The sequence below is a fragment of the Sarcophilus harrisii genome, chromosome 4 (assembly GCF_902635505.1).
Source record: "Sarcophilus harrisii chromosome 4, mSarHar1.11, whole genome shotgun sequence".
Taxonomy (NCBI): Eukaryota; Metazoa; Chordata; class Mammalia; order Dasyuromorphia; family Dasyuridae; genus Sarcophilus; species Sarcophilus harrisii.
Genome location: NC_045429.1, coordinates 165,756,277 through 165,780,047, shown reverse-complemented (window position 1 = coordinate 165,780,047; position 23,771 = coordinate 165,756,277). Strand labels below are relative to the sequence as shown.

Here is a 23,771-nt window from a genome sequence, read left to right as displayed (position 1 = left end):
TTTTAAAAAATGAATGTGAAACATTAAAACTTCATCATTTACCTGACTAGGGTAGCTTCACAGAAAAGAATAAAAACAAGATAGTTCCTGATTGTGGAAAAAAATGTATTATCTATCTGTGTATTGTTATTATGTTATTAAATATAATATATAGTTTATATACAATACATATATAGATAGACATAAAGAGATAGATATAAATATGCTTATGTTACTGGTTTTATCTCTCTATTCTCTTGGATTAATCACAACTTGATTTAAATTTTGAATGTCTATAGGAATATCTTATTTTTTTTATAAAAAGTTTAGATGGAAAAATATGGATCCTTTATGTATTTTTAGTTCTGAAATTTATAACAGAGAGGGGGAAAAACTTTCTATCCTGAAAACTAATAATGCCACTGATAGACTGAGGTAGGTAACTCTTTTTTTCCCCTAGATTAACAATACAAAGGAATCTCTGGATGCCTGTGACAATACCTGCCTCCCACCTCCCCATCCCCCATTCCCTTCTTCCTCTCCACTCTTCATTAGATAAAGGACATGGCCCTGGGAAATCCTGAGGTTTTTCAATACTAAAACTCACAGCTGAGTTACAGAGTAACTTCCCCCACTCCCATTCCTCTTAGAAATGATGGGGCTATTCAAACAGGCCAAAGTCCACTGAAGGCTACAATGAGATCTATAAAGCAAAGGTTGGAGAGGGCATTAAGAGGAAACCCGGCCTAAAACTGAGGGAGCCTATCCATTACAGACTGGGTCCTGGGCTCAGCTCTTCTGGCTTGCAGATGCTGAGGCCATAAGCTATGAGGTCTCCAGTGGCAGCTTTTATGACAGAACTCCCCGGCTGGTTCCTGTTTTCTGGGATCTTTCTGCCAGTGACTGTACTGCTGTTCCTTCTCATTGCTTACTTCAGGATCAAATTGATGGAGTGTAAGTGAAATATTATTCCAAAGGAGGGGGGAGCGGGGCGGTGAGCTTTGCTCAGTGACAAGTGACATCAGTCCAAAGCAATTCACCCGGCTGAGGACAAAGAGCATCTACAATACCTACTTTGATTTACAATTACTTTGCATTAAGCCCTTTTTCAGAATATCTAGAAATTTAATGGAACAGCTTTTAAGAGTTTTAGAACAGGAGATTTCTTTTTTTTATATACATATCCTTTAAAAGTCTTTTTTTTTTTATTTAATAGCCTTTTATTTACAGGTTATATGCATGGATAACTTTACAGCGTTAACAGTTGCCAAACCTCTTGTTCCAATTTTTCACCTCTTACCCCCCACCCCCTCCCCTAGATGGCAGGATGACCAGTAGATGTTAAATACATTAAAATATAAATTAGATACACAATAAGTATACATGACAAAACATTATTTTGCTGTATAAAAAGAATCAGACTCTGAAATATTGTACAATTAGCTTGTGAAGGAAATCAAAAATGCAGGTGGGCATAAATATAGGGATTGGGAATTCAATGTAATGGTTTTTAGTTATCTCCCAAAGTTCTTTCTCTGGGCATAGTTGGTTCAGTTCATTACTGCTCCATTGGAAATGATTTGGTTGATCTCGTTGCTGAGGATGGCCAGGTCCATCAGAACTGGTCATCATATAGTATTGTGAACAGGAGATTTCTTAACATATTTATGTCCTGGACACCTTTTCAGAATAACTTAAGTACCTAAAATAAAGTCCATAAAATTGCAGAAGAAACTAATTATATTGAAATGAAGAGAATTTTTTTGTTTGCCCCCAGATCCATCAAGATCTATACTCCTTGAAATCTATCCACGGTTCTCAGAGTTGGGTTAAGAACTCCTATTTTAGAATATATTTCCTAAGGTGATGGACTATGGTAGGGATTCATTAACTGCTGAGACAAAGGAAAACAGAAAGAACAAGCCATAAATCTCTAAATCTCCCAAACCAGAAGGGAATTTTATGATTAAAACACAAATCCTAGACAATATAAGTTGTTTTTGGTCAAAGCACAGGTGTGTATATCCCAGCATTGAAAATGACTATTTATCCCATTGTAATTAAGGCTATAACTGTGATTTGGTATGCTAAGATAAAATAATAATAATAATAATAATAATAAATATTGATTTATGGGATCCCAAATTTGGGAGGGATTTAAAAGACCATCTAATCTAAAACCTTAATTTTACAAATGATGAAATTGCCTTAGTTGCAAGTAAGCATTGTAAGCATTAGGGTTGAGATTGACTCACCAGGTTCTCTGATGGAAGAATTGGACTTCTTTCCATTAAAACACAATACCTCTAATATATAGGATCTTAATCCTGTTTGTGTCATGGACCCCGTTTTTAAATGGATGAAATAAAATATATAGGATTGCAAAGGAAACCAATTATATTGAAATGAAGATGGAATTTTTTGTAAACAGATTCATAGACTTCTTTTAAGTCTATTCACAGGCTCCAGGAGACTCTCTGTTCAAACCTTTCATTAATACAAACAAATTTTTATATATATATATATATATATATATATATATATATATATATACATATATGTGTGTGTCTGTCTGTGTGCATATGTGCATATATAATGTTACCATTTTGGTCATAATTTGCTAACATTAAGGATTTAAGATTAGGAGGTTATCACTGTTAAAACTTTCTAATATGGGCAATCTGTCATTAAAGTGTTACACTTTCCTTAATCCAAATGATGTCTCCCAGTGAACAATTATATTTCTTTACCTGACATAGGAATATAAGAATTGTCTTAATTACTTGATTCTGTAGCACAAAATAGAAACTTGAATTCAAGTCATATCAGGAGATGAATAATACAGATAATTGAATCATAATTGAATATAACATTGAATATGCTCAAATATCTCCTTTGTTTTTCATTTTATCTCATTTATACAGTTATCTTGTTGAATGACCCATGCTGATGCAATCAAACTGTGTGTGATATTTGTGCCACCTCCTCTTACTAGGCCACTTTGGGCATCATCATTTTCAAGACCAACCTATTAGTTCTTTGACCATACAGACATTCATTATCATTGAGCCCTGGAGAAGAATTGTGGGAAAAGGGAATAGAAAATAGAAAACACCAGTCATTTCCCCCTCAGAACCCTCCAAATCAATTCAACAGCTACACAGGGCAAACAGTCTCTTTTCTAAGTCTCTTTTTCAAAGTTACTAAAATAGGAGCTATCATTCATGTGTAGCCCAATCTTTCTTGCATCTAGATGGCCCCAAGGAATGATATAAAGGATGAACATGTCATAGTCAATGACAATACTTTTATCTGTCCCATATTTTTTTTTCTCCAGCTGACTCTTTGGCTAGATTTAAAAAAATACAAAAACCCTCATCCTCTCTGAAAACCTACCAAGCATTAAATAAGGCATGCAACATGCCAAAAAACCATGGACTTCAAGGTCAATGATCTCTATGTGATGGTTAAAATAGGTCAGCTAATTCAGTGTGACACCAGGGCATTGGGGCTCATACAGACAGGCTCTTCTTATGACATTGAATCTTAGTTTTTACTAAGAATCTAGGCAATATAATGGGAGAAAAATCCTGCAATATAAAATATTACCTTCCCATGAGAGTACTGTACTTTTATTTAGACATTACCTCTTAAAAATACTCAAAGCATAGTCCCTTTAGGATGTTGTGGACAATAGTAAGTATTTTAAGTTGCTAATAAGAATGAAGGAAGGAAGGAAGGAAGGAAGGAAGGAAGGAAGGAAGGAAGGAAGGAAAGAAGGAAGGGAGGGAGGGAGGGAGGGAGGGGTGAAGACAAAGGCAAAGGCGAGGAAAAAGGGAAGGCGAAGGTGAGGAAAAAGGGAAGGCGAAAGCGAGGAAAAAGGGAAGGGAAGGAAAGGAAAATAAAAAAGGAAAGGGAAGGGAAGAGAAGGAAGGATGGGAGGAAGGAAGGGAAGAACTAAAGCAGAAAGTGATGTAGGGAGGAAGAAAGGAAGGAAAGAGAAGGAAAGCAGGCTGGAGATAGGAAGGAAGGAATGATTAAATCCAACTATAAACTTGTCATGGTGCTCATAACAACCCTGAAAGTATTGTTACTGTCTTCATTTTACACTTGGCAAAACTGAGGTAAAATGACCTGCTAAGGGTCACACAGCTAGTAAGTATATAAGACTAAATTTGAATTTAGGGCTTCTTCCAAACTCCAGACTCTATCCAGAATGAATAGGAAAAGTATTGTGTGATGCCTCTAAATAAAGGTCGGGCAAAGGGTTAAGGATTGAAACTACTGCAACTCAGGGAAAACAGTCAGATCCTTTTCATCTCACTTCCTCAATCTTTCTGTATTTATTTATCTATCTGTTTTATGTGTATTTTTGTATGTTATTAAACAGGTTACTTAACTCTGTTTGCCTCAGTTTCCTTATCCATCAAATGAGCTGGAGTAGTAAATGGCAAACCACTCCAGTATCTTTGCCAAGATAATTCCATAATCATGAATAGCTGGATGCAAATGAAATGACTGAAGAACAACAAAGTATTTTTTAATGTACCTACACACATGTCTATTGCCTGGTTCAAATAAATAGTTAATTCCCCCAAAGAAAGGAATTTTTTGTGCTTTTTTGTGGTATGCTCAACACCTCACACAGTGCCTTGTAAATAATAAAGATTTATTAAATGTTTGCCAATTAATTGATTTGCTGAGTAATTAGCCTAACTGATTTTTCTCCTTATCCTGGGGGCTATGCTTGAATTATTAACTCTTCCTATCTATAAGAGCTAGAGATAGACACTGTATGTCTCATTTGGTTGGTATAGTGCTACCACTGGAGTGCCACATCTCAATTATCAGAGGTGTCCATGACCTATGGGGTATGGGGCTGCCTGGAGAGGCGGGGTGAACTGCTGATAACACTACTCTTGTCCTTGTACAAACCTGAGGATTTTTCTCTTGCTTGCTTGGCCAAGAATACTGAAAGACTCTTCATCCAGGCTTAAGATGTGAGACCTGTGCCTGACTGATGATGTGGCTGGCCCCATGGAAGAGATTTTATTCCTTGAGCTCCTGAGGCCTTGGCTCACTTTGGAAAGTCACAGGAAGGCAGGCAGTCCATTAGTATTTTTAAGTACTTATAATATATCTTAGCACATTTGGCGAAGTGCTGGGTATACAGTTATAAGTAGAAACAAAGATAGTACATGTCCTTAAGGAGCTTACATTCGAATGTCTAAAGACAACATAGAAAAAGGAAGATAAATAATAGGGCAAAGAATAATGGTCAAGGGGCATAGCAGAGAAAATCTAGAATTTAGTCTAGAAAGGAATGAGATATCCCTAGCTTAGCTGCCCTTCTTAATTGGAAGTTCTGGGAGGAAGTTTCCAATCAAAGAGAGATGGGGAAGAGGACACTTCCAGTGTGTGGATTTCAATGCTGAACTGAGGCTTCAAGGTAAAGCCTGGTACCTGATAGTAGCAGGGAAGCCAGAGGATTGCCAAGTCAACAGAGCAACTATTTCCAGAATGGAGTCACCAAAATCTTGACTATCAGTGCATCAGCGTTTCAGATGCATGATGGCCAAAGATGCTATGCACTCAGAGCCACGTCTTCCCTTCTCTCTTACTGAGTAGACCCAAGCAGTTTGTTGGCTTGAGGTGAATCACCATGGGTGATTCATTCCAAAATGCTAAATCAGACTTTTTGTCCCTAATTTGTCTCGTGTCTTCCCTTTCTTATATTTAAAAAAAAAAATTATTAAAATATTTCGACTCAAATTCCATTTCCCTCAGGAAGTCTTCCATGCCTCTACATTGGACTGGTATATCACTCTACTTGTATTCCATTATTCCTTGACTGAAGCAGTATGGTATGATGGATAGAGCAGAGATATTCTGATAAGTGTTTAACAGCTGACTCTCCAGGAAGGGATGAGTGGAGGGACAGGAAGAACATATTTTTAAATTTAATTTACATTATGAATATTTTCTCCATCACTTCCTTAAGTATAGAAATAAACCAAACAATAAATCAATCCCTAATTTGCAACATTTGTTGATTTCCGGTATGTAAATGTTCATACTAAACATTTAATATTCAGGCTCAGTCATATGAGTTGGCTCCAGCATGCCACTGTTAGAGAGCCAGTCTTGGGTAAAAATAGTTAATATTTATATAGTGCCTAATATGTGACTGGCACTGTGCTAATCACTTTATAAATATCATATCTTTTGACTCAAAACCACCCTAAGAAGTGTTATCACCCCCATTTTACAGATGAGAAAACTGAGGCAAGCAGAGGTTAAGTGCCTTGCCCAGGATCACACAGTTAAGTATCTGAGGTAAAATGGTCTTCAGGATTCCAGGCCTGGTGCCATGTAGCTACATGGTTTAGAGCCAAGAAGATCTAGGTTTAATTCCTGCCCCTTACACATACTGGCTGTATGACTCTTAGTGCTCAATTTTTTGTGTCCAGGACTCCTTTGATAGTTTGATGAAACCTATGAACCCCTTTTTCAAAATGTTTTAAAATGTATAAAATACAGGAAATTACAACAGAAACAAATTATATTTAAATTAAATTATCAAAACATTTTTTTCCAACAAAAAAGTTCATAGAATCCGTGGTAATAACCCCTCTTCTAAGACTATAAGTTGTTGAGAAGGTTAATTAATAGAGGGAATTTCCATATTCTAGAAGTTCCTTATATTAATTGAAATCACAGGTCCAGTCCCTAAGTCATGCAATGTATTCAATTTAGTATTATACATATATGTGTGTGTATGTGTGTGTGTGTATGTATATATAGGCTATGTGTTTCATTCCACTAATGACTATGGCATTGTCTCCTTGCATTTTCTCTAGAATCTGGCACAGGACTTTTGCCCATTGTAAATACTCAGTGAATGGCTAATGAATTTTTTAGAACTCAAGATGGGTGACGAAATGCTCAAGAAGTAACTTTTTACTCCTTAAAGCATTCCATCCCTTTCTCTACGATCTTCATTTTTGTTTCTCAAGAATCATTGGGTCCCTTTAGGTTTCTTCATCTCTGTTTCTTAATTGAGACTCACTCACAAGCCTCTGCTTTCAGTGCCTTTGTCATTCTCAGTAATGTAGGGCTTAACTAGATTTAGCCAGAAATTCAGCAAATGAGGGACCCCAATTCTTTGAGTAAAATAGCTATTTTTTCATACTGAGTATACTGAGTATATCTATTCAAGCCAAAGTCCCTATCTGTCTACCATAATCAGGGCTAGAGCTTCATTTTTCCTGAGGATAGTAACCTTTAGGATTATAGCATCAGAAAAGGGGCATCTGGCAAAACTGATAAAGGCAGACAACCTCCTCCATTGCAGAGCTTTGGTCAGTTAGGTGCCAAGTCAAAGAGACTATCAGAATGGTCCCATTTTCTCCATCTTGAATCCATTCAGGCTAGAGTTAAGCCTTCAGTTAGTAGAGCCTTCCAAAAAGCTGAGAAATACCCTTGGAGCTGAGTGACATTCTATCTTATCACTGTTTTATATCTTCTTACTCTCTATGCCCTCCTCCATAAAACCACACAACTCTAATGAAATCAAAAAGATCTTGGGATCAAAAATTGAGAGGAAGAAGAGATAATCCAGACCATTGAGCCCAATGTGCATACAATGTGCACCTGAAGTTTCTTAGTGAGCAACTAGGTATCCCAGTAAATAGAGCACTGGATCTGTAGTCAGGAAGACCCCACTTCAAATCTAGTCTCAGCAACTCATAAGCTGTGTGACCCTGGGCAAGTCACTTTTAATTCTTCTTCTTGCCTCAGTTTCCTCATCTGTCAAATGAGCTGAAGAAAAAAATGGCAAACCACTCTAATGTCTTTGCCAAGAAAATCCCAAATAGGAACATGAAGAGTAGGACACAAATGAATAACTATAAATGTGCTAGGAACTGTGACGAGTGTTGGGGATACAAAGAAATATCACTGTTTCCTTTCAAAGAGTTTCGATTCTACCAAGGGATTTCCATCCCACTGTTGGAGATGCAGCAGATTTAGGGGTTGGATTAGGCAATTTTTAGGATCCATTGCAACTTTGAGACTTTTTGATTCTGAGGTGTTATGTTTATTCTCTCAACTTTCTCCCAAAGCAAGATGAGCCCTAAGAACCCTGACCAAATTCTTAAAATAACATCCTTATACATGGCACAATATTGTAATAAAAACACTAGAATAAACTGATGTTTGAGATCTATGTTTAAGGCCAGGTTCTACCTTTTTACTTCTTGTACCAGGAGAAAAAACTTTTTCTTTGGAGTTCAGTCTCCTCATATATAAATGGAAGGGGTCAAGTTAAATAGTCTTTGAGCATCCTTTCCCCTTCAGATGCATAGACTTATGTATATAAGAAAATTGGCTGATGGAAAGGCCTTTGAAAACTGGCATGTGGGGTGTTAGCAGTGAGATAAGGGATGTGAGGTGGTGTGATTGTAAACTATTCTCATTATGCAATTAATAAGTAGCCTGTCCATAAGCTGGACTAGGGCTTACTGGTTCCTTCATCTGAAGGCTCTGGAAGAATATAAAGCTTTAACTGCCATTTGCTTTATGGACCTTTTCCCTAAAGGCAAGAAGTAACAGCTTCTTCAGTCTCAGGGCAAATGAGATCATTCAGCCTAAAATAAAATATCACCAGTTTGTATCTCTATATAGCACCTTCCATTTCAGGATCTCAAACAGATGGTCAAACGTTATCTTGTTAATCTTCAAAACAGGGTTGTGACAAGTGCAATCATCCCCTTTTTGTCACTGTAAAGAGTGTGCCATAGAAAGATTAGCTGGCTTGTCGAAGAAGTTGATGGCTTCGGGTGGGAGCACAAAACACAGAAGCTTTGAATTCTAACCAGAAAACAGCCTGTCTCTCTCCTCTATGTATGTCCAAGTCCATCAGACCAGAGAGGCGAAGCATTTGAAGGTCTGATAGGAAGCATGTGAAGACAGTATAATTATTCAACATTAATCCTACCACTTCAAATCTTAGGAGCTAATGAGGCATGTAAATTTAATTAGGAAACAGAAAATATTTAATTAATTAATTTTTGGGGGAGGGAGGGAGTAAGAAAGCTAATTTTATGAGTTGCTGGGCTTGTCACTGTTGCTCCCACCCATCTGCCTTGTAGAATGAAGTAGCTTTTGGGTTTGCAATGCTGAGTGCTTAAAAAGTCCCTGAACCAAACCTTTTCACCAATAAATGCAAAAGCTATATTTGGTCCACCATTCTTTCGAATGCTGCCAAGATTCCTGTACCTGTACCCTGCTACCATCCCAAAACATCTAAGATCTTGATTTAAAAAAAATCAAAACACTCATCTTAAAGGTTACTAAAGAATCAAAGAAGTCCACAATTAGTAATCATCATCACAGTGTGAATATGGAGCTGTGTTCAGCATTGAATAAGGCTAATAACTTCAGCAATTTACTCTCTAAAATAGATAACACTGCTATAGACATATATGAATAGTTGATCTGTCACTCAGACACATGAATAAATAAAGATTTCATCAGTGGAACAAGGCATGAACAAATGCAAAGTTAAAATCAATACTGAATAAGTATTTCCATGAAGTACATGGAATCTGGGGGATGGTTGTTTAGGAGTTGTGGTGTTATTTAGTCATGTAATATATAGAATGACTTTGTGATCCCATTTGCAGTTTTCTTGGCAAAGATTCTGAAGTGGTTTGTCATCTCCTTCTCCAGCTCAATTTACAGATGAGGAACTGAAGCACATAGCATTAAATAATTTGCCCAGAGTTACATAGCTAGGAAATGTCTGAAAATGGATTTGAACTCAAGTTCTCCTGACTCTAAGCCCAATACTCTAGCTACTATATTGGCCAGGGTTAGCTGGCCAGGGTTAGGAGTACAGAAATATAAAAGTCCTTGGCTTGTATATCTAAATATACAATATACCGATATAAATAAATATAACTTGGCTCTCATAGTAGCTGAGAATCATTAATTCTTAACGCTGAACAACTTAAAGGGAATTAGGCTTTTAGAAAAGACTGGGAAGAGGGGGCAATGTGTCAAGTTATTTCTTAAATAGCATGTAGTTTCAACACAGGTATTCATTTAATGATGAGTGCTACAAAATAAGGACCAAAAAGAGTAATGGAGACCTAGTTACCAAAATTTTAGATAGATCATGTATTCCATGGTACTGTCACCATGAAATCTAAACAATCATATTCAAAATTTGATTTCAAAGCCCTTTATCATCCTATTCCACTTAATCCATTTCTTCATCCTTCCCCTTATGATTCAAGTCTTTGTGCTTGCTGTGACTTTGGAGCTTTTCTAGGTCATCATCCTTACTCTGGTTTCTCAATTTTAATCCTATACTTAACCAGTTCAATCACATGCTTTTTTCTACACATGAATTCCTTATCCCGTTGTCTTATTGCTACTCATATCTTGCCAAATCTGCCTTACCTTCTCTTACTCTTCTACTACTAAATAGCAATGTAAGAAATCATAGCTGTGCTGTGCATAACAGAGCTCACTCCAAATCTATTTTACTTCTGATCCATCACAACATATAAGTTGGTCTTTTTATTCTCCTTTTATTAATTATTACATTTCCCAAACAGTCTATTTCCTCAGTTTTCCCATGCCTCTTTGCAATTTCTCCTACTCAGCATAGGATCTTACTTCATCCCTTATTTAAAACTATTTCCTTTGGATTCCTCGCTTATAGATCAAAAGCCTTATATTCTCATTTTTTTCTTCCAGTTTCTGATCAAGAGGTATTTTTATTCCCATTACTTCCTGTTTCCTTTCTCATAAATTCTCATTAAATTTTAATTTTTCCCCATGAGATGTTTTTCTGCTGCATAAAAACATATGTAGAGATAGTAAGATAGCACAGTGGATAAAAGAGCTGGATCTCAAGTCAAGAACATGTGAGTCCAAATCCCGTCTCAGATACTAGCCCACTGGCACTAGCCAAGTCATTTAACTGCTTTCTGCTTTAGATTCCTCATCCATAAAACTGAGATAATAACAGCACCTTCCTAATGCTCCCAAGATGCCTAAACTTTTAAGGAGCCATCACTCTAAGCCTAGAAATCTCTAAGATCATGATTTTTTTTAAATATAAAATTAAGCACTTGTTTAAATATTAGTAAATAACCAAGGGCAGAATGGAGTGAAGAAAGCACTCAACTGAGCCCATTCAATATTACCCTCCAAAAATATCTCAAATCCAATTCTGGAGTGCCAGAGCCAACAGAAGGTCAGAGTGGGACATTCTTCCAGCCCCAAACAATTTAGAGTTCAAAAAGATCTATGATATTGGGCTGGAAACTGGCCTGGAGTCCACATGGATAAAATATCAATGGTAGGACTAGGTAGTGGTGGCAGAAATAGCAGCAGCTTCAAGAGTTCCCAAGTCAGAGATGGTAATGGGACCTGGCAATTGGTCAAAAAGAGACAAGAGGAGACTCCTGGGCATAAGACCAGATACTATTTGGCAACTCCGTTGCCTTTATCCACTTCTGAATCAGGTTTCAAGAGCAGGGAGGAGTTTGCATTGGATTTTTGAATAAAATTTGTTTCTATCCTTAATCATAATAATTTCTAAAAGAAAATTATAATGGAAATCCCTGTGATCATATATATAATAATACTCAATATATACATAGGATATGTCTTACATATACAATACTACTCAATATATACATAGGATATGTCCTACATGTATATATATATATACACATATACATGCATATACACATACTTATATATGAATACATATATACATAACTATATGCATGTATGTGTATATGAATCACATGAATCACAAACATAAAATCACAAATATTACATCATATAACTACACATTACACATAAACACAATAAATAATATACACATTATACATATGCTACATATATACATAGTCTCCAGGTCAACCTCATCTCTTGCCTTAGAAGAAGGGGAGTAAAACCATTTCTTCAGTTCTCCAGACCTGGCTCCCCATCTGAACTACCCAAAATTCAGAATCCAACTATCTACCTAAGGCTAACTCCCATGGAGAAAATCACAAAAATGTGCTGATTGTGTCCACTACAAATTTATTAAATAACTTCAACTGGGTCCTCTCTGCTTCAGGATAATCTTTTTACACTTCCCTAATTAATTCACTATACTACTGACTAGAGTCTTTCCTAAATCTTTTTATCCATCCTCAACCTTCTCATGTTTCCATTTTCCCCAACCCTCTCAGCTGAAAACTTTGTCTCCTGTTTTGTTTTGTTATTTTTTAATCCTCATCTCATATCACGCAGATGCTTTTTGCCAATATCCCCTGTTTCACCCTGCTTTCCATGATAAGGTTGTCCTTATCAAGGCAAACCTTTTTACATGTCTCATAGACATCTTAAAGACAGCATTTTAAAAATTGTTCAAAAACTGAACTTTATCTTTTCCCCAAAACTCTTCCCTTTTCTTAATTTTCCTATTACTACTGAGAACACCATTTTAAAGCTAATTTTACCTTTATATGTATTTTGTTGACATATACACACAATTTACATAAACATTCACACACATGTGTATATATGTATGTATAACACACTATCAAATCATATCTAGCACTATAATACAATGTACTACATTGAATAGGTATATATGTTAATACAGAAAACACTATATTGATATTAAATATGAAATCTACTACATAAAACATGGAAAAGATTATACATACTCTTTTGTACTGCTCTCTGATTATTGTCAGGCATATAAGTCATGTTTCCATGGCAAAGTTCTCCATAAACAGAAACTATATTTTCTTCTTCCATCTCCCTGACAGAATTTTGCACAAAGTTGGTTGGTCATAAAATGACTACTAGAAAAAGATTTGTTGATGTCTTTAGACTTTGTCTGATTACTATCTTGTCCCTTTACATCCCATTCTATTTCCTACCATTGTGCCTTTGCCTAAATTGCCTAGATTTTGAATCCCTTCGCATTTATACTTCTGGTTTGGGCTACACCATCTCATAATTCCCTGTTACCTTGAAATCCATCAATCACTCAATTAACATTTATTAAATGCCTAATATGTACCAGGTACTATGTTACATTCTAAGAATAAATTCACCAAAGGATAGACACCAGAGATGAAAGAACCTTTAAATATTTTGTTGATTTTCTTCATTTTAATAGCAGAAGAACAAGAGGTCCTAAGATTAAATGATTAATTAAGCTGTTTTTTCTTTATCCTTGAGTTCAAAGCTCTTTTCATTTCTCTAGCCACTTCATTCAATCAGTTACCAATCTCTAATAAAATCATAAAATAATAAATTTTAAATTGGTCAGGATTTGAGGGCAGGGCTGGTTTATTGTTCAGTCTTTTTTGGAGCTTAGACCCTTGTAGGATTGAGCAAAATCATTAGGTTGAAATGAATTGAACAATCTCTATGTCCTAGATTATAAGAAACATGGGAGTGAGTGAGTGGTTCTATGACTTGCTTGAAGATGAATTAATTTTAATCTGCTAATGAGAAGATGAGATTCACAGTGAGGTGCCTTTTCTGACATGTTTTACAAAGAGCTTTTTTGTCTGGAAATTAAAATTTTGATGCTGCATTTCTCTTTTTTTTCCTTTTTTTAGTCTCCAAAGTTTAGATTGGTGATTTCATATTCAGATTAAGATGACTTCAGGCTTCTCCTTGTATTTATAAAATCAATGAACAATGTCAAAGAGAGCAAGAAAAGCCGTTAAAATTATCCTTAGAGTCACCCTGTTTCCTCTCTGCTGTCTCTCATCCCTTCATCCTGCCCAACCCCCATTCCATCAGTAGGTCTTACCTCTACAACATCTCTCTACTTATGCAAATTCTATCCCTGTTCTGGCCTCGATCGTCTTGCTTTAAAAAAATTATAAGTATTCATAATATCACCACTTTATTTGATCAAAACAAAACATAAAAAAAGAAAAACTAAAACCCTCTATCATAAATATGCATAATCCAGCAAAATAAATTCCCATATTAACCATGCCTGAAAATATATATCTTTTTCCATTTTAAGTTTATCATCTATCTGGCCGGAGGTAAGTACCATGTTTCATCTTCAATCTTCTAGATGTAGGTTTATCATAACATTAATCACAACTCTAAAAGCTTTAAAATTGCTTTTCTTTCTAATGTTGTCATTGTATAAATTGTTCCTGTGGTTCAACTCATTTTGTTTTCTATCAGCTCAAGTAGGTCTTCCTTTTTTTTTCTCTGAAACTATTTCATTTTCATTATGGCAAATAATTTTCTATTATATCCATATACTATTAATATTTCTATAAATATTATATATGGAGGCAGCAAGGTTGTTCAGTGGATACAGTACTAGGCCTGGAGATACTGAGTTCAAATCTGGTCTCAGACACCAGTTTTGTGACTCTGGGAAACTCACATAATCTCTGTTAATCTACTAGAGAAAGAAATGGCAAACCATACAGTATCTTAGCCAAGAAAACCTCATAGGTAACATGTTCTACAGGATCACAGAGAATTAGACACAACTGAATGACTGAATAATAAATAATTTGTTTGTGTATACTCAGATATATAGATATAGATATGTGTGTATAATACATATATAGGCATTTACATATGTATATATGTACATTATGTACATATATATGTATATACATACATATATGTACATATAAATATGTATATACACATTTAGGATTTAATATTCTTAAAGATTAGGACACATTATATTACTTCTCTATTTTAGGTAAATAGTATTTTGTTTTTTACCAATTACATGTAAATGTCATTTTTAGCATTCATTTTTATAAGATTTTAAATTCAAAATTTTTCTCCCTCCTTTGTCCCCTCCCCAAGACATCAAGCAATCTGATATGTTTTAATGCGCAATCATGTTAAGCATATTCCCATATTATTCATATTGTAAAAGAAGAAATGGAATGAAAGGGGAAAAAAAAAATTCTTCTCTTAAGAAACTCCAGTGGTTCCTAATTGCCCTTAGGCTAAAATACAAACTTGTTTAGTTTGCATGAGAAGTCCTTCCCAAAACCGCTCCAACTTACCTGTTCTCCTTTGTTTAATGAACATCAGTTTCCTTCCTAATTTGCCTTTTCTCCTTTGTTTAATTAACATTAGTTTCCTTTCTATAATCTACATTCTAGCCAAAGTGACCTGTTTGTGATTCTCTATGTGCAACAATATCTCCCACTCCTTTGCCTTTGAAAAGGTTTTAAATTTTGCTTGTATTATCAATGCTTTATAAATGATTAATTAGCCAAATGCCCTTGACCTTATTCTTCCTTTTCCACATAGGCTCACTCTTTGGGCAGTCTTCCTAATATCTGTCATTTAATTCCCTGCCCCTTTATTCAGTGCTTACCTTAGATGATTCTTCCTGTACTAAGCTTTTTTTTTTTTTTTTTTACTAAGCCAGATCAGGAAAAAAAAAAAAAATTAATCATCTTTGAAAAACAAAAACAAACCTGAACCTTCAAAAAATTGGCCCTACAAACTTCACCTTATCAGGATTTCTTTTTTAAAAAATTTATGTTTTTCAGCAATTTCAGCAATTCTTGAGTTCATCCGTAGGCTGTTGGAAGGCAGGACAATTCTGTCCTGAACATAAACATCAGGATTAACCTAAAGTTAATATTGTATGTTAATATTTTATGATATGTTAATATTCTATGATAAAGGTGAAATGTATTTAAGAAGGGGAAAAGTGAAGAATTTGTGATAGATGAGCTGAGAAGAAAAAAAGGTCTTGGAAGAGCTAATAATTTTAATACAATCTGTGATGATCAAACTAGAGGACTGGAGAGAGGGCTTGAATGATTTGTTTGGGGGTTAAAAGACAGGGGAAATTTGGTTATCAACAAATGCAATATGCACAGGCAGGATTGAATGTCATTTGATAACGCAAAGAATTCTAACAAACATAAAATGCAATTAGTAAACAGCAGTTCTTTTGTCTTTGATAATCTCAAGCCCATTCTTTAGAAAAGTGACTAATTTCTATTGGGAAAGAATGGGGAGGGAATGAAGAGAGCAGGGAAAGACAGCATACCAATTTGTCCATTTCAGCATGTTAAGGATGCATAATAAGCCTGAGCATGCTCTGGAGACCCAGGCACTGGCATAATTCTGACCTGGAACTTCAGGACCAGCCATGTCTGGATTCTATCTGCTTAGTCATTAGCAACTCAGCTCTGTGATTCAGCCAGCACTTTCTGTTCTCTCCAAGGTAACAAGGACGATTCCCTCTCTACAGTTAATGCAGAAGTGGCCCAGGCTTCTGATCCCCGAGACATTAACCAAGATGACTATCTCCAGAACCAGAAACTGAAGCAACATGACATTCAGAGATCAGCCACAAAAACAAAATGCGTTTAAAGGGATGCATGCTAGACTGGCAGATAACCAGCAACAAATTGCTGACATCTAAGTATATAAAACAAAACCTCGAGGGAAACAGAATGGAAAGAGATTTGTCCTATTTGCCAACCAGCACATGCACAGCAACTGTCATCCATAGAGCCTCATCGTTTTATTTTATCTTCTGGGAGATGCAGCTAAACAACAGATTTCCTGATTCATCATCAACAGTGGTTTACTAAAATACAGTGTGAATTTTTAACAAGAATTCTCCCTCTTTCTTCAATACTTGGCTCCAGAGAAGAAAACATCTAATGAGTACACTGTGTGAGTTTGGTGGTTTTATAACTCCCAGGGACAAGTGTAATTATACACAATATTTACAGAATACTATTCATGCTGAAGAGTCTCAATGGTGCTTTTTTAAAATATATATATATATATATATATATATATATGCACATATACAGATATATACATATGTACATATATATATTCTTGAATTAATATTTTCATTATCTAAAAGATGCAAAACATACTACTTTGATTTTACTTGTTTAGAAAATGTGACAGCAAGATCAAATATCTTGCAAAAGATGACAAAGTCAGAAAATTTCATGAAAAACCCATATCCAAAGCCAGACCTGACATTTCTTCTCCTGTGTTAAACTTCTATCAAATATCATTTTATTTCAATAGCAGTATTACAATCTTGCTACATGTACCCCTTTCCTTTGTGCTTTTATAAATTAGAACAATGAAAAAATAAAGGAATTCCCCAAAATATGTGAAATTTCTCCACAGTAAATGGATCACTTTCGTTAAATGTAGTCTCCAGTATGTGATAATCCAATCCCAAATCATAGCATCCTAAAGTTTGTGGGGAACCTGAGAAGTTATCATGTTTTGAGGATTGGTGATAGAAAGGCAGGACACCCACAATATTCATGAGAGGAAAAACAGAAGTTCTGCCTCTTAAATAGAAAATCTGGAAGGTTCATTCCAAATATGGCAGCTGGTGAGTGGCTAGCATATAGTATGTATTGAATAGAATTGGTGAGCTGAATTTATTGAATTGAAAGCTTCTCACAATTTTTCTAATTACCACTGAATGGATTTTTTTTTAATGCTGCCATTGTGTCAATCTCAACCCAATCCAAGCTTTGTACAATGAATCATTCATTAGACTGGTTGAGAAAGTTATTTACATTTCTGACATGGCTTTCAGTAACATGGGTCACAAGGGTTTTGAGTCTCAGGATGACAGTAATTTTACAAAAGAGAAGAAATATCATTTTGAGAGGAATCTCTAGTCTCACTTTATCCCAATAGTAACTGATGGAGTCATAGAATTTTAGAGCAGGAAGGGAATTGAAGAGTATTTAATAATATGATATGGTTTTTTTTGTCCTTTGGTGCATTCTTCAAATATATCCACTGAGCAATTAGTCCCCATTTACACTTCTTGAATAATATAAAACTCACTGTTAAACTGGAAATTCTCATTTCTGTGTTTTATTAATGCTGGGTTACAATGAAAATGTCTACTGAGGCTTTAAGACTAGGGTTATTTAGAATAACAGTGTTCACGCCATATGGAAGGAATAGCAATATTCTTTCAATTCTGGGAAAGATCTCATTTTAGCCCCTGGTGGAAATCAGCTTATTTAAAAATGCTTCCGTTAACAGAAGGCAAGGAAGATAGCATCTTATTCCTATTCCAAACAGCTGCCAGCCAAACCTGTAGCTCAGTCATGGTGTTACTATGTTTCCAATATAAATTATAAGAAGAATGGAAGCCCATTCCTTAATTTTCATATATGTATATCAAATTTTCACCTCTGACAGGGCAAGGAAAATATATCAAGGTATACCTTGGCCACTGGGATGAAACAGAAGTTTTTAAAATATATTTTCCCAGCAATAGGCTTAATTTTATGGTTTCAAATGACATCTGGCTTTCTCTAGTCTCATACTGAACAAGGAAAAACAATTCCTTCTGAAATCAGTTCATAAATATTTTATTGTTGTAAGACTATAAGCAGCAAAATGCCACCATTTTTCAATGAAAAGCAAGTAAATCCAAAATGTTCCATTGTTATCTCTATTTGTAATCACCATAAGCAATTATGCAAAGTACTTAGGGACCACACTGAAAAAACTATTGGAGGGAGGGAGCAGCTACATATACATTCCATAGCCTTTGATGTTCATAGTTCTTAAACATAAGAACTCTTATGTCGCTTAGGATGAATTGGTGAGGTCAAAACGCTTTCCAAATTTTCAAGCAGCTATTTTAAAATTCATAAAAATGACCTGGGTAAGGTGGGAAAAGTCTCACAAATTTTAAGTTTATCATCATCATCAAATGATATTATTTCTTGATAAATTAAATTAGAGCAGTCATCTCCACATTCCACTGTTCTTATTTCCTATCATGGTGGTTGACTATGCATAGAATTTTGCTTGCTTTCTATCTGGCTCTGACTATTCAATTGGTTCTGGAATCAAAGAATTTTCTTTTATGTCCACTTCCTCACTGGATTGGGACTATTAATCCATTTATCACTAGATGCCCTTTCTCAAGTTTATTTTCCTGTTTCTATTCAAAAGATAGGCAATTTCTTATTATATTCTTATCATTCAATATCATTCTAAACTCTTCAACCAATACTTCAAATCCCCTTTCACAGTGTCACTATCCATTGTCCCAGCTAATTTCATGCAAATTTTGGCTAACACTGAATCTTCAGAAATTTAGGTCAATTGTTTTAGTCAATGAATCAATCAAGCATTTTTATTTATTTATTTTTGTGGAGGCAATTAGGGTTAAATGACTTGTCCAGGGTCATATGGCTAGGAAGTGTTAAGTGTCTAAGGTCAAATTTGAACTCAGGTCCTTCTGACTTCAGGGCTGGTGCTCTGTACTAGCTAGCTGCCTAGCATTTTTTAAAAATAAATTTTTGATTATGTATTTAATATTTATCTTCCCTAAATTTATCCTCCATAACTGTATCCGTTTCCTAGAGAACCATTCTATTTAACTAAAATATTTTGAAAGAACAAAGAGGAAGAGACAAAATAGGCAAAACTTATTGAAACATCAAAAAAATTGAAAATATATGCTGTGTTCCAAACCTGTGGACTTATCCACCACTACAAAGGGATGAGAGGAGGTGTCTTCTCACTCTTTTTGGCTTCATGCTCATTTTTGTCACTTCACAACATTCTCTTTTCATTGTTTTTGTGTTCCTGGTTGTTGATTTGCATAATTGTCATCATTGCATTTAGTTGGTGGTAGTGTTTTTTTTTTTTTTTTAGCTCTTTTTACTTTACTATTCTTTAGTTCATGTAAATTATTCCATGCTTCTCTGTATTCATTAATATTCTTTTATATTTATGTGCCACATTTTGTCTAGTCAAATGTTGGATGTCTGTTTCCAGCATTTTGCTTCAAAAAAATAAATAAGTATTTTGATATATTAGAGATTTTCTCCTTAGTTATAACTTACTTAGGATATATACCTAGTAGAAGATTGTCTAGGCAATTTCAAATTTTTAGAAAATTGCAACTTTCACTCACTGATATATCAGCAATGTCCTAGTACACCTATTTTCCCACAACCTTTCCAACACTGACTAATTCCATCATTTGTCATCTTTGTCAATTTACTGGTGTTGGTTTGCAACTTCAACATCATTTTGATTTGAATTTATTATTAGTGATTTGGAAAGTTCTTTCTTATGGCTGCAATTTTTTAAAGAACTACTTGATTCTAACCTTTAGCTATTTATTTATTGGGAAATAACATTTTAGTCTTTATACATATACAAATACAGATAAAGAATTGTCTACATATCTTGGATACAAAATCCTTGCTTGAAAAGTTTGATATAAAGACCCTCCCATTTAATAGTAGTTAAAAACAATGCAATACTATTCAATGATTTTGTGCAGAAACATTTCAATTGATCAAGTAATCAAACTTATTATTCTCATTCTTGATTTAAGACAGTATCTTTAACTGATAGCTATGAAAGTTATATAATTGATTTTTCTAATTTTTAAAAAATGGTATTGTTGTGCCACAATTCTTTTTTGTTGTTCTGCCAATTGCTCTCCCTCAATCCCTTTAGTTGCAACCCCTCCCCACTCAGGTTCATTAAGACTGATATAACTCAGGGCTACTTGCTCAAAGGTAATAAACTGTCAATATGTAAACTCAAGATAAGGAGGAGTCCAGACTTCCTGGCTTTAAACAGGACACATCTGGATTGATGGCTCCTGCCTGGAGATTCTCATTCACCAGAGTTTGGACTCCACCCCCCTGCCTTTGTTTAGCTACTGTGTATAAATATGACTGAGAACTCACCTTTGCTGATGGATGCTTTGGACATCAGCCCTGGGGGCATCATGCCCCCAGCACAATCTCTCCCTTTCAAATACATTTTTAAAAACTCTCTCATCTCTCTTGCCTCAGTTTCTCCGGAATTACAGTATCTTGAATAGTAAGGTCATGATTCTATTTTAAAGTTATTGTACAATGGTATAAGATTATGATGTAAGCCCAATTTCTACTAGAATATATTTTAGCTTCCCAAAAATTCTTATCAAAATAAGGAATGTTTTCCAAATTATATTTTGGAGTTCATAGAATTTCTGGACTATTGAATAACTCCATTATTTCTGATTCTCTTTTGTCTATTCTATTTCATTGATCTATTTTTTTAACCAATATGGTTTTGGTAACTGCTTTATATAGTTTAAAGCCTAAGCATGCTAGTCTCTTTTGTTCTTATTTTGTTCTTTATTTGCCTAGATATTCTATTTTTTGTTTCTTCAAGTAAATTTTGCTAATTATTTAGTTTTACAAAATACAAATTGGTGGTTTGGCTGGATAGTATAAAACAAATTAACTTTGGTAGTATTTTCGTTTTTATTGTATTGGTACAGCTCAGCCAATCGTGCTGAATAGTCCGTTCAACTATTTAAATTGTTCTTATTTCTTTTGATTGAGTTCATATAAATATTTTATATTCTTTGGTAGGTTGATCTCCAAATATTTTCTCCATTTTGTATTTATTTTGAATGGGATTTTCCTATGATTGCATCTTAGATTTTGTATTTAGAAATGCTGTTGATTTTGATAGTTTATTTTGGTAGACAACAACTTTGCTAAAGTTATTTTCTTCATTGATATTTTTGTTGATTCTTTAGGATTTTTTAAGTATGACATGGTATCAATAGCAAATAAGAATGGCATTATATTCTCTTTATCTTCATTTCCTCTTAATTTCTTTTTCTTATCTTCTACTAACATTTCTAAAACTATGCCAAATTATAGTAGGAAAAATAGTACGAAAAGAAGGAAAAGCCTTTGCTTTATTTTTGCATTTATTAGGAAGAATCCTAGTATATTCACATTATATGTAATGCTTGCTTTTGGCATTAGATACTTTAGATATTTTCAAAAAGATCCAGTAATCATCTCTAGAGTGGGAGAGAGGGGAGAGAAGAAAAAAGAAATATGAAAATTTTGTTCTATGGCTGAAATGAATAGTAAATTGTGCATAGTAGATTTGCAGTTTCATGTGCAATCATCTTTTTATTGTACTGTTATGGAAATGTTTTTTTTATTCTATAAATTAAAAATTAAATAAATCCCTCTATGCCTATATTTTTTAGGGTTTTTAGCATGAGTCTTATGCTTTGCCAAAGGCTTTTTTCTGCATCTGTTGAGATAATATGGTTTTTGTTTTTAATATGATTATGTTTTTCTAATATTGAATCATTCTTGCATCCCTTGCATAAATCTTATTAGGTCATAATGAAGAACTTTTTGAAGTCTTGTTATAGTCTCAACAAACATGTAAATGCCTATCTACTATGTGCCACATAGTGCACTAGGTACTGAAGAGAAAAATTTAAAAGTAAAAATCTAATCACTAAGATATTCAAAGGGGAAAACAACAACAACAAAAATATTCTACTGTCATGAACTTTCTTAGAGTTATGCTACTTTTCAAAAAAGTGATATTTTAGAAGTATGAATTGCTTGATACAAACTCACTTCTGAGTGAGTCATTTTCTGGCCCAGTTTCTTCATCTCTAAAATATTACTCAACAAAATTTTATTCAGTTCCTACTAAGTGCTGGGCATTTCTCTAAGTACAGGAGATACAAAGATAAAAATCAATGACCATATATTTTATTAAGAGAAGAAAATGTAAACCAAAAATGAGATGATTTTGGAAGGTCTTAGTAGTTGGAAGGAATTAGGAAATTAGGCAGAATATGGTAGAAATGTTTGATTTGAATTTTGAAGGAAGCTAGGGATTCAAACAATCAGTTTATGAACTGTCATACAGGTAGGAGATGATAGATTATTGTATACAAGGAATTGTAAGAAGGCCAGTTTAGCCAAGCCATAGAGTATATGAAAGGAAGTATTATAAAACTGATAGTTATGTCTCTATGAGAATACCCCTAAAGATAGGCTTCCTTTTTAAATGGCTAATTTGCCTTTTTTTTTTTTTTTTAATGAATTGATTTCTTCCCAATGACAAAATATACTTCAGGCCAGTTAGCATTTTGGAGTTCATCTTCCTCAGCTCCTATAGCAAACCTAAATCTTATTACGACTACTTAGAAACTTCAAGTTCATGGATAGGGTAGATAAATTCTCAATTTTAATGAATTCAAGGCTATAGGAAATTGAACCAGGACATGGTTCCTGAAACATTTACTTGTTATTCATCAAAAAGCTGTACAGCCTTATTTTATATCTATTAGTCTGGTCAGGTTGAGACTTTCTGCCTTTTCTAGCTGTAATTTAGAAGCCATTAAAGATTAAATATGAAGGCTTATACTCAGGAAATAAAGTAATCCTAATTTAACTCTGCAAGGCTTTGACAAAACAAGTTATCAGGGAAGGTAGTGATCCTATATTTAATAAGCCTGCCTGCAAGGGCCTTGAAAATCTGATGCCTTAAACATCAGTGTCAGATTTTACTAGGATGTTCATATTGCTTCCTCAAAGTGCTCCCTACTGCTTTCTGCCATCATCATTAATGCTGTAATGCTAACAGTGGGGATCATTAGAATTCATACAATGGTATTTTCCTTATTCCTTAATCAAATGCCTAGAAATTGATAAGACTGAAAATATCATTTTACTCAAAAGGAAAACATTACTTAGATGAGTATACAACAAATTTCTAACTTTATAAAGCTCCCAGAAGTCATTTCAGGGATCAAAGCTCCTAATCGCCAATCTCCTCATGAGAGGAGTGTGGTATAGTGGAAGAATATTTCTTAATTAAGAGGAGTTGAAAGTACTGAGTTTTACATTTGGTCACTTACATTTGTGGCAGAGTAGATTGAGTGC

At 34.5% G+C, this 23,771-nt stretch overlaps 1 protein-coding gene across 1 annotated transcript; it reads left to right on the top strand.

The window, feature by feature from the left end:
* The first annotated feature begins 691 nt into the window (after positions 1 to 691).
* Positions 692 to 16,828, top strand: SMLR1 (small leucine rich protein 1). The gene is made up of 2 exons (XM_023503205.2): positions 692 to 933; positions 16,253 to 16,828. The coding sequence occupies exons 1-2, from the start codon at positions 807 to 809 to the stop codon at positions 16,399 to 16,401; spliced, it is 276 nt and encodes a 91-aa protein (XP_023358973.1). The 5' UTR covers positions 692 to 806; the 3' UTR covers positions 16,402 to 16,828.
* Positions 16,829 to 23,771: the final 6,943 nt, after the last annotated feature.

What these genes read in the sequence shown, in the direction of transcription:
- SMLR1 (XM_023503205.2), top strand. Translation starts at nt 807, where the DNA reads ATGAGGTCTCCAGTGGCAGCTTTTATGACAGAACTCCCCGGCTGGTTC. An exon ending in CAGGATCAAATTGATGGAGT is followed by an intron (nt 934 to 16,252) that starts GTAAGTGAAATA and finishes GTTCTCTCCAAG; the next exon opens with GTAACAAGGACGATTCCCTC.